The 21,929-nt window shown below is 42.0% G+C and overlaps 1 protein-coding gene across 1 annotated transcript in view; it reads left to right on the top strand.

Annotated features, from left to right (window-relative positions):
* Positions 1-20,935, top strand: part of tnfrsfa (tumor necrosis factor receptor superfamily, member a) — a 42,344-nt gene extending 21,409 nt beyond the window's left edge. Inside the window, exons 2-10 of the mRNA XM_021602225.2 lie at positions 8,908-9,079; positions 10,162-10,293; positions 13,029-13,140; positions 13,410-13,543; positions 13,820-13,912; positions 14,029-14,087; positions 15,004-15,309; positions 15,740-15,776; positions 17,938-20,935. Of these exons, the coding sequence (XP_021457900.2) occupies positions 8,908-9,079; positions 10,162-10,293; positions 13,029-13,140; positions 13,410-13,543; positions 13,820-13,912; positions 14,029-14,087; positions 15,004-15,309; positions 15,740-15,776; positions 17,938-18,239 (1,347 nt within the window). The 3' untranslated portion in view covers positions 18,240-20,935. The remainder of the gene's footprint in view (positions 1-8,907; positions 9,080-10,161; positions 10,294-13,028; positions 13,141-13,409; positions 13,544-13,819; positions 13,913-14,028; positions 14,088-15,003; positions 15,310-15,739; positions 15,777-17,937) is intronic.
* Positions 20,936-21,929: the final 994 nt, after the last annotated feature.

Raw genomic sequence — 21,929 nt, 5'->3', positions numbered from 1 at the left:
CCTCAGTCGAGCAGTGAATGTCAGACACAGATTCAACCACAAAGACCAGGGAGATTTTCCAATATCTCGCAAAGAAGGGCACTTATTGGTAGATGGGTAAAAATAAATAATAAAGCAGAGCATGGTGAAGTTATTAATTACACTTTGGAGGGTGTGTCCACCCAGTCGCTACAAAGAAACAGGCGTTGTTCCTAACTCAGTTGCCGGAGAGGAAGGAAACTGCTCAGGGATTTCACCATGAGGCCAGTGGTGACATTAAAACAGTTACAGAGTTTAATGGCTGTGATTGGAGAAAACTGAGGATGGATCAACAGCATTGTAGTTACTCCACAATACTAACCTAAATGACAGAGTGAAAAGAAGGAAGCCTGTACAGAATAAAGATATCCCACAACATGGATCCTGTTTGCAATAATGCACGGAAGTAAAAGTGCTAAAAATGTGGCAAAGAAATGAACTTTATGTCCTGAATACAAATTGTTATGTTTGGGGCAAATCCAACACAACAAATCACTGAGAACCACTCTTCATATTTTCAAGCATGGTGGTGGATGCATCATGTTATGCGTATGCTTGTCATCAGCAAGGACTAGGAAGTTTTTCAGGATAATTTTTTTTTAAATAGGACTAACACAGACAAAATCCTAGAGGAAAACACAAGGCCAAATATACACTGGATTTGCACCACCAAGACAACATTGAATGTTCTTGAGTGCCCTACTTACAGTTTTCACTTAAATCAGCATGAAAATCAATGGCAAGACTTGATAGCTGTGTCCAAATGATCAACAACCAACTAAACAGAGTTTGAAGAATTTTCAAAAGAATAATGTGCAAATATTTTACAATTCAGGTATGCAAAGCTCTTAGAGACTTACCCAGAAAGTATTGACTCAGGGGGTTGAATACTATGTAATCAATATATATTAGTGTTTTTTTTATGTTTATTTTTACAAATGTTAGAATTCTTCTTCAACTTTGACATTACATAGTATTTTGTGCAGATCGTTGACAAAAATTAGATTTAAACCCATTTTAATCCCACCTTGTAACACAACAAAAAGTGGAAGAAGTCAAGGGGTGTGAATACTTTCTAAAGGCACTGTAGGTCTTCAGGAAGTTGTAAAACTGACCTAATATAGTTAGTATAAGCAATTGACCCACAAGAAACTACTTAACATCTTTTTCAATTTCAAAACATCTGTCAAACTATGATTTTGGCGTGAACTAACCCCTTAAGCATCTCTGCGCTAGAGGTCGACCGATTAATCGGAATGGCCGATTAATTAGGGACGATTTCAAGTTTTCATAACAATCGGAAATCTGTATTTTTGGGCGCCGATTTTGCCGATTTAAAAAACAAATGTACACCTTTATTTAAGCTTTATTTAACTAGGCAAGTCAATTAAGAACACATTCTTATTTTCAATGACGGCCTAGGAACGAGGCAGAATGACAGATTTTTACCTTGTCAGCTCGGGGGACCCAATCTTGCAACCTTACAGTTAACTTGTCCAACGCTCTAACCAATTGCCTCACGAGGATCCTGCATGTTACGCGAATGCAGTAAGCCAAGGTAAGTTGCTAGCTAGCATTAAACTTATCTTTTAAAAAAACAATCAATCATCGACTGTCGTTGCTCCAATGTGTACTTAACCATAAACATCAATGCCTTTCTTAAAATCAATACACAAGTATATATTTTTAAACCTGCATATTTAGCTAAAATAAATCCAGGTTAGCAGGCAATATTAACCAGGTGAAATTGTGTCACTTCTCTTGCGTTCATTGCACGCAGAGTCAGGGTACATGCAACCGTTTGGGCAGCCTGGCTCTTTGAGAACTAATTTGCCAGAATTTTACGTAATTATGACATAACATTGAAGGTTGTGCAATGTAACAGGAATATTTAGACTCATGGATGCCACCCGTTAGATAAAATACAGAACGGAGTAAACGTTTTGTTTTCGAGGTGATAGTTTCCGGATTTGACCTAAGGCTTGTATTTCTGTGTGTTTATTATAGTTAAGTCTATGATTTGATATTTGATACAGCAGTCTGACTGAGGGGTGGTAGGCAGCAGCAGGCTCGTAATAGTCAAAGGTATATCGTTTAGAGAGAAATAGTCAACGCGTTATAATTCCTGTAATAACTTGCGGCTGAACTTGAAAGGGGTTCCTTCGGTATTTTACCGTTCATGTCTTCCATAGAGAATGTCTTGATCTACTTCAAATAAGGTCTGTGTTTCGTTCAGGCTTAAACCGCCTCTGTTCATGTCTTCCATAGAGAATGTCTTGATCTACTTCAACTAAGGTCTGTGTTTGGTGCAGGTTAGGGTTCAGGCTTAAACCGCCTCGGCGTTTTGATACCCGTGTAAATCTCACTAGGATAAGGTAACATTTGTCAACATATTTTCATAAACCACTCTACAAAAAAAAAACACCCATCCAAAAGCCCATAACATGTATTATATTAAGTTAAAATAAAAGTGTTCATTGTTCATTCAGTAGTGTTGCAATTGTCATTATTACAAAAATGTGTGTATATATACAGTATATACATACAGTGCCTTGCGAAAGTATTCGGCCCCCTTGAACTTTGCGACCTTTTGCCACATTTCAGGCTTCAAACATAAAGATATAAAACTGTATTTTTTTGTGAAGAATCAACAACAAGTGGGACACAATCATGAAGTGGAACGACATTTATTGGATATTTCAAACTTTTTTAACAAATCAAAAACGGAAAAATTGGTCGTGCAAAATTATTCAGCCCCCTTAAGTTAATACTTTGTAGCGCCACCTTTTGCTGCGATTACAGCTGTAAGTCGCTTGGGGTATGTCTCTATCAGTTTTGCACATCGAGAGACTGACATTTTTTCCCATTCCTCCTTGCAAAACAGCTCGAGCTCAGTGAGGTTGGATGGAGAGCATTTGTGAACAGCAGTTTTCAGTTCTTTCCACAGATTCTCGATTGGATTTAGGTCTGGACAAACTTTAAACAACACTTTTTATGGATATCTTTAAGAAATGGCTTTCTTCTTGCCACTCTTCCATAAAGGCCAGATTTGTGCAATATACGACTGATTGTTGTCCTATGGACAGAGTCTCCCACCTCAGCTGTAGATCTCTGCAGTTCGTCCAGAGTGATCATGGGCCTCTTGGCTGCATCTCTGATCAGTCTTCTCCTTGTATGAGCTGAAAGTTTAGAGGGACGGCCAGGTCTTGGTAGATTTGCAGGGGTCTGATACTCCTTCCATTTCAATATTATCGCTTGCACAGTGCTCCTTGGGATGTTTAAAGCTTGGGAAATCTTTTTGTATCCAAATCCGGCTTTAAACTTCTTCACAACAGTATCTCGGACCTGCCTGGTGTGTTCCTTGTTCTTCATGATGCTCTCTGCGCTTTTAACGGACCTCTGAGACTATCACAATGCAGGTGCATTTATACGGAGACTTGATTACACACAGGTGGATTGTATTTATCATCATTAGTCATTTAGGTCAACATTGGATCATTCAGAGATCCTCACTGAACTTCTGGAGAGAGTTTGCTGCACTGAAAGTAAAGGGGCTGAATAATTTTGCACGCCCAATTTTTCAGTTTTTGATTTGTTAAAAAAAGTTTGAAATATCCAATAAATGTCGTTCCACTTCATGATTGTGTCCCACTTGTTGTTGATTCTTCACAAAAAAATACAGTTTTATATCTTTATGTTTGAAGCCTGAAATGTGGCAAAAGGTCGCAAAGTTCAAGGGGGCCGAATACTTTCGCAAGGCACTGTATTTTAAAAAATTGTCCGATTAATCGGTATTGGCTTTTTTTGTCCTACAATAATCGGTATCGGCGTTGAAAAATCATAATTGGTCGACCGCTACTCTGCACTCACTGTGTTTCTATCTCAGCCTACCTTCTTCTTAGCAGTACTTTCCTTCACTAATCTGAACCTCCATATCAGGGCCTGTTTCCTTCATCCGCCTGTCCAGTTAATCTGAACGGATGGGTGTACAGTATCCCCACTAACACGTATTTCCCTCCCAGATAATGGATGAGTGACTAATGGGAAAGGCATGATCGGGATACAGACGAGGGTTAGGGTCCCACTCCCCAGGGGTGTAATGAGGTACAGCCTGCTGCTCCTTATCAGATATGGCTCTGATTGAAATCATCTGTTTTGTATCAAATAAAGTACATTCTGACTTGACCCCGCTGCTGTGTGTGTGTGTGTGTGTCCCCCGCTCTCCTGAGATAATGAGGCTCACTGTAGGACCCACAGGAGGGGAATAAAACCCTCTAAATGCCACATTGATAACCTGCTCGGCTGAAAGGGGGTCCTGTCATTCGGTAATAAATACGACTTCAGTGTACACAGTGGCATATGTCGAGTGTTCCAGGGCAATTTGGAAGTACCCCTGGCAATGACAGGAATTAGATGAGAGTAACTGCCGCCGGACTGGGAGACAGTGAGGCTCACAAAGGCTGCAGTCCATTCATTCTCTCTCGCTCTCTCTTTATTTCGCTCTCTGTCTCTTTTTCTCGCTATCTTTCTCTGTTTCTCTCTTTGCCTCACTCTCTCTGCCATGTGCAGGCCTGGATGTCTGCTGTACTGTACTACACTTGAGTATTTAGTATTGGTGGGCTGCCAGAGACCAGGGATTGTGGCTTTAGGACTTGGAGGGATCTTTTTCAGCACTGAGGTTAAGGTGGCCACTCCGGTCCTCTTCCCTATGAAACTCTACCACATTGTGGCTGGTCTAAGAGTGTGTGTGTTTGTCTCTGTGTGTGTGTGTGTGTGTGTGTGTGTGTGTGTGTGTGTGTGTGTGTGTGTGTGTGTGTGTGTGTGTGTTTGGTTTTACTATCCTTGTGGGGACCAGAAGTGCTCTCAAGGATAGTAAAACAAGGAAAATTCGGACAAGTGGGGACATTTCAGCGGTCCCCACAAAGAAAAAGGCTATTTTAGGCTTAGGGTATAGGGTTAGAGTTAGGGTTTTAGGGTTAGGGGTTAGGGAAATTAATTTGGTAATTAATTGTTTGGTCCCCACAAGAATAGTTAACCAAACGTGTGTGTGTGTGTGTCTGTGTGTCTGTGTGTGCGTGTGCGTTGCATGCATGTGCTGCCCAGTTTTTACATAATCAGGTCAATACAATTTTTAAATTATTTCTTTGAAATGTATCAATACATTTTCATATTTGTAGCTACTTTTTAAGTAAATACCTGCAGTCAACTTGTGCAATACATTAGGAGCTAAAGCTGATTGCGATCTTCAATGAACCTGTCACATTATTGTACATTATGAAGCTTACCGTAGTACCCCAGAACAGTTGAGCCAGCCACGTGTTTGTTTGTAAATAACGGAACGGAGAAAGCAGGAGCAGTGGAGTCCAGCTGTGTATTGACAGGGGTCGTGTTTTATATTGAAAGTCAAGTGTTTTTTGCTTCAATAGAGTGATTAGGGTCATGCAACTATAGTTTTCCTTCACAGAAAACATATTAGTGCACATTTGGCAGAAAATAGCTTCATTTTCATCAGATGACAACAGAAGTGCAATGCTATATTTTGTTTTAAAAAACGATGCACGGCCATTATATGTCTAATATTCATCATAGAAAGCCAGCTACATTTCCAAATGTTTTGCTTAAAGTTAATCTTGCATTTTACCTGAGAAAAGTAGGCTACACCGAAAGGTACTGGAGAAAAGTAGCGCTGTCTGCTGATAGAATGCCTCGTTTGTTAATTCTCCTCCGAGTGGAAAAGTGCAACTGAAGCACAGAATTACCATTTTGGTCATATTTATTTTGACCTTTATTTAATAGATGCCCAATGGGCTTTTTTTGTGGGAAATCTTTGGGCACCCCTTGTGTACTAACCAGTAATACTGTAAATCCCAGAATGAGAGAAGGGCGGTATGATGATATGAAAATCTGGTTAATGCCCAACCCTAGTAACTACAAGGAAATAACCAGTGTGACATGAAAGTGCAGGCAGTTACACAAAAGGTGTGTGAAAAGTGGTAAGGCCTGTAGTCAAGTGTACAGGTAGCTGTAATGTTGGTCGATCAGGTTTTGAGGCATAATTAAATTGTCTACATTTAGAACTCAGTACTGAATAATATGTATGTCTACTACTCCGTTTCATACCAAGAGCTTACTGTACAATATGGAAGTCATTTAGCAGAATAGACAGAGTTTTTCCCCAATTCAACACTTGGGCAGCAAACCTCAGTCACACAAAAAACTCTCTTTCTAATGGCCATGGCTCAATGGGAAAATTCCATTGTTAGATATTCCTCCTCCCCATAAAGTGACCTTTTTCCTCTTTGAGGCGCCTGTAAACTGCTGAGACAAGAACAGGTTTGTCTGTGAGGTTGGGATCGCTGCTGCATGGAGGAATCTAGTGATCCACAGGCCCAGGAATGCACTCAGACAGGATGTTATGTCACTGCTCAGCAGCCCTTCGTGTTTGTGTGTGCGTGTGTGTGTGCACGTGCGTGCGCGTGTATATTTTCCAGTAGCCACCTGAGGGGTATATACAACTGAAGTAGGATCAGGGAGTTAGCTATCTAACTTGCCTAAAAATTCTGAAATAACATTTATGGGGGGATAAGCTTGAAATGGGTGTGGTCTAAATGACTCGACAACCAAAAAGTTTAGCTTTCCTACTTAACCAAAAAATCTAGTTATTTAGTTATAAAATCAAGTTATAACTCATTGATCTGGCTTTGTAGTATACCCTTCAGGCTTTTGATTGTGAACATAACCATGGTTACGCTTCTAAGCAAGCCTGATTACTGTTTGTGGGATTCGTCATGGTTTCACTACTTCTCTTGTCTATAGTGTGCTTCCAATGCACGGCTCAATCTCTCCTCACTCTTCCCTGGTTGTGCTTTTCTCTTTTTTCTATCTTTCCCTCTTTCACAAATGCAAAATGCACACATGCATGCTGTCGTTTTCCCCTTCTCCTTCTTTTTCACACGGACTCAGTCCTTTGCTTTCACCCTCTCCCCTCCCACAGTCACACATTCAACTCTTTAACCCCCTCTGTACAATCTCATAAGCTATTAACCCCTCTATCTTTTCCTCTCTCCCCCTTCTCTGTCATTCTCTCTTTCTGCCCTCTCTTTCTCTCACTCCCCCCTCTCTTTGCCTCTTCTCTCTCACTATGTTTGGATAAAGCTAAATGGTGTGATTGTGAGTGCTCTGCTGGTCGTCGGCCCCTCCGCTCTGCCTCCCCGCGTCTGTGGAAAGTCTGACGTGAGCAGAGAGAACGGGGAGAGGGGGTGGGAGGGGGGAGAAGGAGAGAGCCAGCAAAAGGCTCGGCGGGTGCACAGCAGCGCTGCACCGGCCAGGAAACTCTCTGTGAACAACAAGGCATGGCCGGCCGCCTTCCACAGATCCAAGTGAGGAACAACAGGAGCTTAGACTCAGGAGTCAAGTCTGTTTGTCAGGAGTCAACTTCAGTCTGTAAGGAGTCAACTCTACTGTAGTCTTACACAAGTCAACTCCAGTCTATTAGGAGTCAACTCCACTAGTTTCCCAGGAATTCCATGTAGCCCACCATTTGAGTAGACGCTATGTTCATCCACTGTCTTTGTTTACAAACTACTCCCCAAAAATTATAGTACCAGAAATCTGTGATTTCAATACGTTATGTTATTTGACCATGGGAAAAATAAAAGAGCTATTGTGTAAGTATTGTGGGTTAGATTGAACTGAGCGCTGTGTGCCAGTTATGGGGGTGGGAGGGTGGTGGGGCACGGTGGGGTCTACGAGAGAGAGAGAGAGAGACAAAACCTACCAAAACTAGGCCGCTCATTTACACGAGGAGGTGTCAAATTGCTTCCAAGGGGCTTCGAGGTGGTGTCGCATGTCGGCCCAGTCAAAGCGCTGGGGTTTTAAGAATGTGGGTCATTTGATGTAGAGGTACTAAAGTGTGTTGTTTGCCAGTGAATAGGACCTTCTCACAGTGACAAGGTGAAAAGGCGTGTGAACAAACACTGGTGCCTTTGGGCCACACTAAAGTGCTCCGCTGTATTCTACTCTGTCCCCCCAATCCATACAAGCCCTGTTATTATCCAGCACAGGAATGGATTACTGGGATCACATCTGATATGGGCAGCAACATGCTAGCTTTAGCTATAGGATACCCTATCAATCCCCATTGTCTCCTCACTAGAGAGGATTTTGGTTGTCCAAGACAATGGATTTAACCAAAATGACATTTTGGATAGATTGAAATTGTTTGGATACGCTTTGAACTATCTGTTTGAAGTGTCTGTCTGTGTAATTTAAAAAAAAATCTATGCACACTATACATATTTATATTTTTGCTGGTTTAGAATCAGATATTTAGAATGGTATTGCACTCCACCACATTTAAAAAAAAATCTGGTTTGAACTTTTATGTTTTTATCCCTGGGATCTTCTTTGAACCCCAGAACAGTGATGAAACGTGACCTGGCCATTCAACATGCCTTCAACAACTGTATTGAATGGCCTTAATTCAACATTTAACATCAGTATATGGTGTAAACTCTGCATACATACACATGTTATGTTGTTTTCTAACTCCAGCCTGCTCTCCTAATTGGCTGTCCTCTGCAGATGTTCAGATCAGGTGGTTCAAATTAGGCCCCAGATTGCTCACACACAGTTTCTTATGAGAATATAAACTCTCTTCTCTACCCGCTCCCAAGCGGGTGGGCGAGTGAGTGTTTATATAGACTGGTAATGTGAACCTCTCCCTCCTGTATGATATGAATGGGAGCAATCTCTCTCCCACTCTTTCTCTCACTCTCTCTCTTGCTGCACTGCCCTTTCCAGGTGGTCATTGTAAGTAAGAATGTGTTGTTATTTGACTTGCCTGGTTAAAGGAAAGTAAATGAAACTCTCCTACTCTGCCTCCTCTAGGTGGTGGTGTTCTTGCTGTGCGCAGGGCTGGCCTGCTGTGGGGCGGAGCTCAGGGGCGTGTTGGCGGCCCAGTGGTCCGGCGATGACAGGAACCGAACGCAGCGACACAAAACCTGTGTGGAGAACCAGCAGTACCGCCATCAGGACCTCTGCTGCCTCAACTGCCAGGCCGGTAAGGAGAACCCAGGCCCAAAACCTGATCTAGAACCCAAGCGATAACTTTGGTTATATACACTGCCAGGCTATCAGTACAGGCCAGCAGAATCAGAGCTACTAGAACCTGAGCCCGGAACCAGAACTACAATCACACTTTATAAATAAAACATATAACCCAAGCTTGAACCAGTCCTTCTAATACATTATCAACAGGCCTTCCAGAGAGGAGGGAACTCATTACTCTGACTATAACATTATTTCAGTCAGAGTGCCAACTATGTGAGGATAGCAGAGCAGAGTGGAACCTATGCCCAAGCTAGCGGCAGGGAACCCAACCCAGGCTCTGTAACAACACCCAGTAGTAAACATTAAGGGAGGGAGTAGGGTTTCTTTAAAAAGTTGTGTTACTAGCTGAAATAGTCCCATTAAAACCTAACCACTACGCTACTGATGCCAGCGCTGTGGAATGAGCCAAGGATATTATAGCAACACTAGCACCATTGCTATCAGGCTACTGCTAACAAGCTATTGCTATTTCCAATTAGATGACCCGTTTGGACCTTTTTAGGTCAGTCAGATAGGAAAAGGCAGAGACACAGATTGAACTGCCTCTATCTCTAGCTAGTTAGTCAGGAATGGCAGTGAACTTTTCAAGCTTTTCCTCTGTACATTTCTCACATTCTCTCCTTCCCTCTATCGCTCTCTCTCTCTTTTGGGTGTGATAGTATCGGTCTTTTCTCTAAACACATGATAATCAGGTGCCTAAAGCATGTCATGCGTGAACGGGCCGGGAAAAAATGCTAATGTTACATCACAACCAAGAAAGTAGACGCAAAACCACTGCAGTAGTATATAGTTTGCATATGCCATGGCTATGTGTCTCTGTTCCAGTATTAGACATAGGAAAAGCACACACGCATGCACACAGACTACCACCATCACAACAAGCACACCACCCCTTTGTCTTACTCGAAGAAATGCTTCAGGCTAAATATGTATTTTGACCTCAATAAGGTTATTGTTAAGTATTAATCAAACAAATAAACAGCCTATAACAGACTATTTCTGTTTGTAAAAATGTTATTGATTGATGGACAGGTACGTTCGTGGGCGGGGCGTGTGACCGGGACATGGAGCAGGGGAGATGTTTGCCCTGTGATCACGGCCACACCTACACAGAACACTCCAACGGGATGAACCACTGCCTGCCCTGCACGCACTGCCGCAAGGGTAATGAAGTCCTCTGCTGTTTATTTGTAGTCCTGTAAAAGAACAAACAGTTACCTGGCCTCTTTTAGCTGTCCTTAAAGAACTGTCTTACAAGTTTGTGTCGTTAGAAGAAGAGACTCTCCATTTCACATGAAGTTAGCTATTAGCTAACCACAATGTCTCTCTCTCTCTTGTATCTGTTGCCAATTCATAAACTATTAACCAGGGTAGACACCAATTCCGGGAGTCTACTCATGGAGCTTTGGGCATTCACAGTTTAGCTTGTTATACTTTTGTTCCAGAGAGTGCAGAAGAATACATGGTGGCTTTCTCCCTGTCCTCAAAGCTCCATGATAATTTGATACAGTGGTATTACATGGCATACGAGGGTGTGCCTGTCTTAGTTTTTTTCACACAAACTGAATGCAGAGTGTGTGTTACCTGTCTCAGGAAAGTTGTGTGTGTGTGTGTTCGTACATTACCTTGCAAAGCAGTTCGGTGTGTCTTTGTGCCATGTGAAAGGCCTGACCCACTGAAAGGAGATAACTGTTACAGGGGAGGGACATGTTTTGTGTTGTGAAAGAGCTTTATTATGTGAGTGCTTCAGTGCATACATATCTCACAGTAAACATTGGAAAGATTAGTAATAATAACTTAGTAATATTTACCATCTGAAACAGAACTGAAAATAAACTTTTACCTAAACTATTGAATGTATGATACAATATATATACAGTATATACATACAAATATATGTGGACACCGCTTCAAATTAGTGGATTCAGCTATTTCAGCCACACCATTGATAACAGGTGTATAAAATCGAGCACACAGACATGCAATCTCCATAGACAAATACTGGCAGTAGAATGGCCTTACCGAAGAGCTCAGTGACTTTCAATGTGGCACCGTCATAGGATGCCACCTTTCCAACAAGTCAGTTTGTCAAATTTCTGCCCTGCTAGAGCTACCCCGGTCAACTGTCAGAGCTGTTATTGTGAAGTGGAAACGTCTAGGAGCAACAACAGCTCAGCCGCAAAGGGGTAGGCCACACAAGCTCACAGAACAGGAACACCGAGTGCTGAAGCGCGTAGCGCGTAAAAATCATCTGTCCTCAGTTGCAACACTCAGTACCGAGTTCCAAACTGCCTCTGGAAGCAACGTGATCACAAGAGCTGTTTGTCAGGAGCTTCATGAAATGGATTTCCATGGCCGAGCAGCCGCACACAAGCCTAAGATCAACATGCGCAATGCCAATTGTCGGCTGGAGTTGTGTAAAGCTCGCCGCCATTGGAAACACGTTCTCTGGAGTGATGAATCACGGTTCACCGTCTGGCAGTCCGACGGACAAATCTGGGTTTGGTGGATGCCAGGTGAATGCTCCCTGCCCCAATTCATAGTGCCAACTGTTAAGTTTGGTGGAAGAATAATAATGGTTTGGGGCTGTTTTTCGTGGTTCGGGCTAGTTCCAGTGAAGGGAAATCTTAGCACTACAGTATACAGTGACATTCTATACAATTCTGTGCTTCCAACTTTGTGGAAACAGTTTGGGGAAGGCCCTTTCCTATTTCAGCATGACAATGCCCCCGTGCACAAAGCGAGGTCCATACAGAAATGGTATTACGAGATCGGTGTAGAAGAACCTGACTGGCCTGCACGGAGCCCTGACAGCAACCCCATCGAACACCTTTGGGATGATTTGGAACTTCGACTGCGAGCAATGTTCCAACATCTAGTGGAAAGCCTTCCCAGAAGAGTGGAGGCTGTTATAGCAGCAAAGGAGGACCAACTCCATATTAATACCCATGATTTTGGAATGAGATGTTTGACGACCAAGTGTCCACATACCTTTGGTCATGTAGTGTATGGTGGGCTGTTCTTAAGCCCGACGCAACGTGGAGTGCCTGGATACAGCACTTAGCCGTGGTATATTGGCCATATACCACAAACTACTGACATGCCTTATTGCTATTATAAACTGGTTACCAATGTAATTAGAGCAGTAAAAATAAACGTTTTGTCATACCCGTGGTATAAGGTTTGATATACCACGGCTGTCAGCCAATCAGCATTCAGGGCTTGAACCACACAGTTTATAATAGTACTTGTGGGTGGGTCTAATCGGGTGGTTCTAATCCTGAATGCTGATTGGTTAAAACCACATTCCAGCCAGTGTCTATTCCACAAATTGCCAATGGCTAAATCTATGACCTTAAAATGCTTATTTACTCTGTTCCATCTGACTGCGCAATCCATTGTCTCATCAGCCCAGCCAAGCAATTTATCATTTTGATCTCCACTATATAAAGCATCTAGACATTATCTCACATTGCTTTTAGACTAACATTTAGTTTTTATCAGTACCAGAGTACCAGTGAGTGTAAATTTAGAGAACTGTCAAATTGTCAGTTCGTAAATTCAGAGCGCTTCGCTCTTGGAGTGTTTAGAGCACACACTGGACACTCTGGCCGAGGAGTAGGGTTGATCAGAGCGTTCTGGTTAAGCTGTTTTCATGTTATCCAGAGCATTGGTGACTGTAACTGTGCTGCTGGCAAAAACTTAATTACGCTGTTTTGCTGATGTTTACTGACACCGGCCATATTCATCAGGTGTTGAGCGTTCGTAAATTCATCAGTTATTCTGCGCTCTGGTACTAAGACGAGTGCTCTGAAATTGGAGTAGATAGCAAGAGTGAATGTACGAATGTGCCCTTAATTACGCTCGCTCTCACTCTCTCTCTTTTTCTCCCTCTTCAGATCAGAGCAAGACGGTACCTTGTACCAGTACCACAGACACCCAGTGCCAGTGTCGTGCGGGCACCTTCTGTGTGCCAGAGCAGGCCTGTGAGGTCTGCAAGAGATGTGCCAAGTGAGTGCCACCCTAAACATTTAGAACACTACTAAAACCACCAGAATTTAGTCCAGAAATCACCCCTGTAGGCCTACTAAACAGCAGCCTTGTCTCAGATCAGTTTTTACTCTATAGCCAACTTCTATTGTCGTTGCCATGAGTTGGCAAGGAGTTGGCAAGACCGCACAAATTGATCTGAGTTTAGCATTATGTCATTTTTAACCAAGTGTCTACTGCACTAGCCCCTTCAAAAATAAAATGCTAATTCCTTTTTCTTGTCTTCCTAGGTGTAAAGTGGGGGAGGGGGAGGTGAAGAAATGCACCCCCATTTCCAACACTTTGTGTAGGAAACTGGACGTCTCACCTACCCTCCACCTTCCTACCCTCCCCACCCCCACCCCCAGCTCACCAAGGACCATAGGTAGGCCTACATATGTCTTTAGCTATCTGTTTTATAGGCTCTGAATCTTTTTTATTGAGGACAGATTAAATAAACAGAATGAACTGTATATAGTTGATACACTGATATTTTTTCAGCTTAAATAACATGACACTTGCTTGTTAGTGGAGCGCAAATTCCTAATTTACTGAAGTCATAGGTTATGGGGTGTTTAATTGTGAAAAATAAGCATAGTTTCTATCAAGTCTGAGATGTGATTCTGATTGGTTGTGTTTCCTCATTTCTCCTCCCCAAAAGCTACGCCATTGGTAATTCTGCTCCTGCTCTTCCTCCTCTCCATTGGGATTGGTGTGTGGCTTTGGATCAAGAAGCCATGTACATTTCAGCCAGGTGAGTAACAAAAACAAATGTCCCTCGCCACTCGCTGTGTATTGAAATACATATTGACACAACACTGCAGATTGGTTGTCTGATATGGTTGTTGTCTAATTCTCCATGTGTTTTAGTTTGTCTTTCAGGTTCAGACAGTCGCTGTGACTCCAATGAGATCGTGAAGATTCCCATCGTAAGTTTTCCCCTCTCTACTCCTTTAGTTACAGTATGTCTTTGGGGTTATGTTATCTAACAGTGTAGATAAAAAATCTGAATTCATCATGAGGGGACAGTGGCTTTTGTGTCTGTGTACCTACATACATGTAGTCAGATCCGGCCCTATGTGACATTTTGTTGTGTGTCCCCCACCGCTACCTTGTGAGCACAACATTTTAGTGCCCTCCCTTGACAGCAGAGAGTTAATATCATGCGTTGAGAAAATGTTGCAGTTTTAAAGCAAGTTTGCTGCAATTCTACACATTTTGCCATGGGGCGTAGAGAAGATTTCGCAACTCATTTCATACAATTCTACAAATTTTCCCATGGGGCAGAGAGAAATGTTTGCATATCTAAGTGACTAACAAAATCAATGGGGGCCCCTGGTCATTAATTCGACCATGATTACTACAAGTTTAGATAACTGGCTAGACTAAACTTTTTAGCTGACATGGGCTGATTGAGTGACTGCCAATTACTGACATAACAAGAGAAAAACTGCTGATGCACAACCACATTTTGAAATTGTACCTTGTGTATTCTACCATTATAACTCTCAACAGTAAGTTGAGATCCTGACTGAGTTCCTAAAAATGTATCTGCGGGCCTATAAAAGGGGGGCTGGGCCACCAGTTGACCATCCCTGGTGTATATCAGTCTGTTGGCTGTATATAAATCTTTGTGGGGAATTGTTTTCATGCATCTTCTCAGAATGTCTCAGTGTACTTTGATCTGCTAAGTGACACAGTCGAAGGTCATAGTGATGCGTCACTCACTTTTTCTGGTCTTGGCAGAAGATTAGTCACACCGCCCTGAACCATGTCAACTAATTATGATTACATCTATGATATGAATGTGCTCTCTCTCTCTCTATGTAAATCTCTCTATTTTAGGATGAGAGTGGACCCACAGCAGAGGAGAGACAAAACAGCCAGAACGCCGGCCTGGAGGAGGAAGAAGCAGAGGAGGTCCGTCCCGAGTCACGTCCCTTGCTGCAGGAGACCCAGGGTAGGCTGATCAAGGCCTCCCCTCCCCTGAGCCTGGGGGAGGACGAGGACCGTGGCCTGGGTGACAGCCTGCCCAACACCACCAGCTCCTCCCAGACAAGTTTGTCGGCCTTGCCCACCGCCGGGGCAGCCTCGTCGAGCAGCTCTCCCCAACACAGCCCCTCCACCCAGAGACTGCAGCCCACAGCCGGGGTGAGAGAAGGAGGGAGAGGTGGTTGGGGGGCAGTGGAGGGAGGGAGATGTTGAAGAATATGGGGGCAGAGAAGGTTAGAAGAGGGCAGGTACCTTGCAAGAGAGGGGAGCAGGGAGAGCGTGAAATCAGGGAGGATTGGGGGACAGGGACCCTGGGGATAGGTATGGCCTAGGACACAAAACCAAACAGACCCTGCTAGCAGCAGATCATGTGAGCACGGAGACGAGTTGTGCATTCCTGCAGCAGACACATATCCTGAGAAGTGCAATAACAATAGCACATTGCAAGTTTGAGTATTTTCACCAAGGCAGACTTTCATAACACTAATAATATTTTACTTACAGTATTTCTGAACACAAAAGGGATTTTGTCCTCGGTGGTCTGTAGAAGGGCTGTGGTTAACTCGTTTTTTCTCCTGTCGTGTTTCAGGATGATCCTCTACAGAAGAGATTGGTGCCCCTGCTAGGTAAGGGACCCCGCACAGAGCTGGAGTGTGGGCCGGGTTCTAGTAGGGAGGCAGTGGTGTAGTGGAGGGTATACGCAGCCTTATACCCACTTATACACTCTTCTTAATCCCAACTGATACGTATTTAAGTAGTGTGGTGGAAGTATACGCTGTATAAATTAATAAGGCTGATGGAACAGATCAGAATGTTTAGCATAAAATGTTGATTAACTATTATTTATTTGTTCCAAATTGCAATTGCTGGAAAACACCATTCTAAAATGTGCACTGCACATGCAAGCAGTTTCATAGAAATAGATGGAAATATCTGTTAGAAATGTATCATGTGTTGTTAATATGACTAGCATAATGCCTTTGGCTGCTGGACAATGAAACAAAGTTTTTTTTTAACTAAAAAAACAATAGAACAGGAGAACGCATGAGTAGGTCTTTATACAAATAATTGCCTCCATGTTTCTATGGTGGAATTTTTGCAATACGCTACTTTAAAGCAAGGTAAGACATGCCTATGAAGTAAAACTTCCAGGTGTCAAACCATTAAAGAACAGGAAACATATAGCAGTGCTAATGATAGGCCTAACCGTCTTCTGATAGATCGACAGGCTTTCCCAAAAACCTTCTTTATTAAATGTTAATTAGCTACAAAGTAGCCTATGCCTACCTGTCAGAATGATGTCATGATTATTTGCATCAATCCAGTGGACATTTATTTTGCCTACTCCATGTGTGTGCAACAGAAGCACAGCTAACCAAACAACAGTGCTAGGTGCCTGCACACTTGAATTAAAGGGTAACTACACTCAAAACTCAACATTTCTTAGATTTTTTTCCAGGCCTCAAAAGTGGTCTGGTGTGGTTCAATCATTGTTATGGACTTCAAACATACAATTTCGTTGTTTTTCTGTTGAAGAAGTGTGACCTTGAGAGTGAAAACCTAATAAAATAGGGAAGGATCTGAAAACTATGAATTTCTGACTCCGTTGACAGGCTCATTTATTTGTTTCAACTGTACACCTAATCTAAGCCTACTTGCACAGTACAGCTTGGCTTGGCCTGACTGTGAAAGACCAATATGGGATTTATGGTTTTAGGTCATTCAGAGTGTATGTGACTGTTTCTCATAGATTTTTTCACACAGGATGCCTTGGAAAAATTAGAGTATACCCACTTCTCCAGGCACCACTACACCACTGTAGGGAGGGGTTCCACAAACACCATAAACAACACATTCATCATATCCTGACTGCGGTCTGTTCAGAAGAGTGAATTGTTACAGAACAGTCTGATAGAAATGTCTTGTCTATAAGTTACATTTTATATGCAAGGTTTGAGTATTTCGACTTCTTGAATACACTCCATAGAGATGGAATAACGTCGAGTTCATGTCAGCCCACAGCAAGTCAAAACAATAATGAATTTGATGGATTTTATATATGGATTTTATGTCCTTTGTCACTCATTCATCCTATGATGAATAGGGATTTGAATTTAATGAATAGGGACTACAGGAATACGGGATTTACCTAAAGAATAGTTTTTGCTACTGAACTATAGTCAGTATAGCTTGGCTTTGTTTTTATCTCTGCCTGAAGTAAATTGCGTGTGTATAGCACTTATTTACTATTGGCTCCACGGTTTAACCTTGTTAGCTCTGTATTCAGTGGTTAATTGCTTTACGAGTTAATTCCCCGGCATTAAGAGGTTAGAAACAATTTACAATTTGGATGCTAAAAAGGAGCTCTATTGTAAGGCCGAGAAAATGAACAAAATGTGACGGGGAAAGCACACCGCCACAGATTCAGGAACAGATCATAGTTGATGCAGAGCTACTTTAGTTCAGTGCATGACTGTACATGTTTATCTATTGTTTAATATATTATTGTTTTCTGCTTGAGAATTGTAATTCATTTAAGTGAAATCATCAGGAAAAGGAAAAATTACAATAAAGAGTTATGCTTTCTAAAATAAAGGGCAGGAGTTTTTTTCCGGACCATGTGACCAGTTCAGGAAAAAAGTCCAGACCTTACTTATTGTCTATAACTAAAGCACATATTTTCTTGGTGGTCAGGAAAACAGGAAAACTCCCCTATTTTTGATATCAGCAACAATGAATTAGCAAAGATGTAACCAAGGTAACACTTCTTCTCCTTTCTCTCCCCAGGAGATGAGACATCCCTGAAGAAGAGCTTCGACCTCTTCGACGAGTGCCTGGATGTGCGGATCCACAACAAGTTCTTCCGCTACATTGGTGTCAATGACAACCACATCAAGATGGCAGAGAGAGCCCTTCCTGGCGACAAGGTGTACGACCTGTTGAAGAACTGGATGCAGAAGGAGGGTCTGAAAGCAGACATCAATGCACTGCTCCAGGCCCTTCTCAGCCTGGACCAGAGGCGCTCCGCTGAGAGCATCGCCTTAGCTGCCATCAAGAGGGGCTACTACAAACACGCAGACACGCCTTGACACCCCCAGCCCACTGGGGGCGCTGCCTTGGAGACGCGTGTGGATTGCGATTAAATTAAAAACATTGTTGAAAGACAACGTCAACTCTTATTGGCCTAAATGGTCTGATGTATTCGGCCTTCAGGCCAGTGCTTTCTTATAAAATGGAGGAGTTGGAGATGGACATTGTTGTCTTTTGAAGATCAGACAAAATGGTTTGGTGTATTCGGGCCTATAGACCAGTACTCTCTAATGCAGGGTTTAGAGATGGACGTTGTTGTCTTGCAAGAAGACATCAACTGTAATCGGCTAATATGGCCTGGTGTATTCGGTCTTGATAGGCCAACACTTTCTAAAACTAAATGGAGGAGTTGGAGATGGATGTTGAGGTTATTTTAAGAGATGGCCTCAACACAAGTTAGCGGCCATTGTGGTCAGATGTAAGCTGAGGTGATTGGGTGGGTCTGAAGCTCACCTTGGATTTCAATGATTTTATACCCTGCCCCTTCTCTCTGAGACTGACATGGCTTATAGGCCAATACTGACCCCTGGGACAGGGACATACACTGGTTTGTAGGAGTGGCATTAGCTAGCTTTTTGTCACTGATACTGCGTCTTCTTGATGCACTGGCCTCTGGCACATGAAGGGTTTAGAGCAACAGGTAAAAAATGCCCATATTAGGAGGAAGTTTAAACTACAGGTAAAGAGACCATTTAAGCACAACGCTGTAAAAAAAAAAATGACAGTAAAATATGAAACATACTGTATATCATGGTTGACAATGCAGATTGATATGAGTCATAACCGTATTAGAAGTTTTAACGACAGTTATAAATGGTCCATTTGAATATTTACATGTGTGTGTGTAAATATGTCTCATACGGTGGCTTGTTACTGTTTACAAATTCCAGAATTTGTTTATGAATTGAAATGTGCCATAGGCTCATTTAAAGTGAATAAGTGCAGGTAAGGGCAAGGAAGTTGTTTTTTTATAAATGCAGAAGTGACTAAACTGAATGTTTTATAGACTGCATTGTTAGTTGTTTTGTTTTTCAGTGTTAATGCATTCTCACCCCACTGGGCACAGACGTCAATTCAACGTCTATTCCACTTTGGTTCCAAGTGATTTCATTGAAATGACGTGGAAACAATGTTGATTCAACCAGTGTGTCCCGTGGGACACTTGTTGGAAGTTATTTCCATAGCTATTTCTTTTGTTAGTCAAATGTTTCTAAACAGTTCCTACAAACACTCAGAGCCCTCAAGGTTCCATCATTTTTTATTTATTGACATTCATTGACATATTTATTTTAAACGGATGGTGATTATGTGTCATTATTTATGCCATTCCGAACAAAGCAGCCCTGGAAAACTAAAGAGCACAGTAATGTGTTACTACATTATCAAGACTACATTTAGCTACAGGGCATCATGACTGAGATCAAATAGACAGGAGTGGCTGAACTGCATTTGGGGTTAACCCTTTCCTGCTTGATGCCGGAGCACTGATCAAAGACTATGTTCAGTGCACATACGGTCAAAGAAGTTCATAGTTCCATATGCCATTTCTGCACATAGAGTTTCTTATTCAACCAAGGTGGTCATGATAATGTCCGTTTTGTGTTAGGGCTCTTGTAGTGATTGTTAACACAATGTTTTTAATCTATTTGTGGGCTATTATGAGCCTTTCTCTCTGTGGTAGAGGGCAGACTTTTCAAGCCTGAACTAATATGCCTGATTCACACTATAGGGATGACCCAAACTGTACTTTTCACATTGTCCAGTACAGCTCTGCTTGGTTTGGCTCGGTAGTGTGAGAAGGCTACTAATGTATTGATATAAAGTTGGACCCCTTTATACATGTCAACAAACATGTATATACAGGTACGCAAATCACATTGCTTCTCATTGTTTGGCTCTGACAAGAAGAAAGCTTTTCAGGATAGTTAATCCACGTTTATTTCCTGTAGTGTCCTTTGTACAAACATTTGTAAGAGTGTATTTATGTGCTTCACAAAATATATATGTACATACATACAGTTATTAACAAAAAATAAAAACCTAAAAGCAGAAGGAACTGAATGAAGTGTGAAGTAAATTGTGTAGAATAGACTTAGTGAGGCCATAAGTGGTGAATCGACCTAAGTACTAGCATATGATGTTAGACACATTAAACTTGGTTTAGCCCCTTTTTCCCTGTAGTCTAGTGGTTACACTTGTGTAAAGAGGAAATCATTATATTTTATAGCTGAGATATGAAGCTACAGTGCTGGCACTGCCATCTATTGACAGACAATGAAAAACCAGCCTGCATCAATTTCTAGGGACCTTATTTTTTCTTCATAATGCTTTTCTACCACCTTTTTAACACATCCCTTCTGTTACAATATTACCTTTGAGACTGCTTAGGAGTTAGGGTTATGAATTGGTGTTCACATCATGTTTGTGCTCTGGCAATTGATTTGAGAATAGTTGTTTTTTTCTCTTTGTACTTCTTCATATTTTACTACAAGCCTCACACTTTTCTGTTTATTTGTTGCATAGCTTAAAAACATGTTTATACTGCCCATGTAAATGTTTTATGAACAAACAAAAAAACTCTTCAAGTAATTTTCTCCCTTAGACAATTGTTTGCTTGTGTCTGGATTTCAGATACGAATGTAGCAAAGCCATTGTATGTTTAATGTCAATTTTAAATAAATGGTTTGTACAAATATCTTGTATTTGCTTTTTGTATTTTTTTAAAAATGTAACTAGGCAAGTCAGTTAAGTAAAAAAACGACGCTGGGCTAATTGTGTGCAGCCCTATGGAACTCCCAATCACGTCCAGATGTGATACAGCCTGGATTGAGGCCTGGATAATTAATTAACCACTGAGTGCATGCAGTATTAATATATTTATACAACAATGTGTGAAACAATTGCATATTATTAAAGTAACTGTCCAGGGAAAATCGTACTTGTAAAAATCCAAAGTGCACAGTTCCTATGCAATTTTAATGCACTTTTATGACACAAAGAAAAGGCTTAAACTATAAGGTACTTGTTTAGCTCTGCTAGCTGTGGCGTCGAGGAACTAGGGCAAGCACACTTGTAGTTGTTTCTAGCCTAGCCTATATAGCACAACACTGGTGAGAGAGAAGCGCGCATGTATCGCTCACCGAACTGAAGAGATTAACTTTCTATTATCTCTTTCCGCCTCTCTGCCCTGATAGACATGAGCCTGCAACACTCATCTTTCCAGTGTTGCACTTCGTCATTTATTTCCTTATAGAATCATAGCCGCAGGGGGTCCCACAGCACCCCTGATAGATTGAAATACATTTGCCAAAGTTGCGCTTCGTCGCCAAACCCACTGGCCCCAAGTCATCTACACGTCCCTGCTAGGTAAAGCCCCGCCTTATCTCAGCTCACTGGTCACCATAGCATGTGCTCCAGCAGGTATATCTCACTAGTCACCACCAAAGCCAATTCTTCCTTTGGCCGCCTTTCCTTCCAGTTCTCTGCTGCCAATGACTGGAATGAACTGCAAAAATCACTGAAGCTGGAGACTCATATTTCCATCACTAGCTTTAAGCACCAGCTGTCAGAGCAGCTCACAGATCACTGCACCTGTACATGGAAATACCCTATCCAACTACCTCATCCCCATACTGTATTTATTTATTTATCATGCTCCTTTGCACCCCAGTATCCCTACTTGCACATTA

The sequence above is a fragment of the Oncorhynchus mykiss genome, chromosome 5 (assembly GCF_013265735.2).
Source record: "Oncorhynchus mykiss isolate Arlee chromosome 5, USDA_OmykA_1.1, whole genome shotgun sequence".
Taxonomy (NCBI): domain Eukaryota; kingdom Metazoa; phylum Chordata; class Actinopteri; order Salmoniformes; family Salmonidae; genus Oncorhynchus; species Oncorhynchus mykiss.
This window is presented reverse-complemented; position numbering and strand designations above follow the sequence as displayed.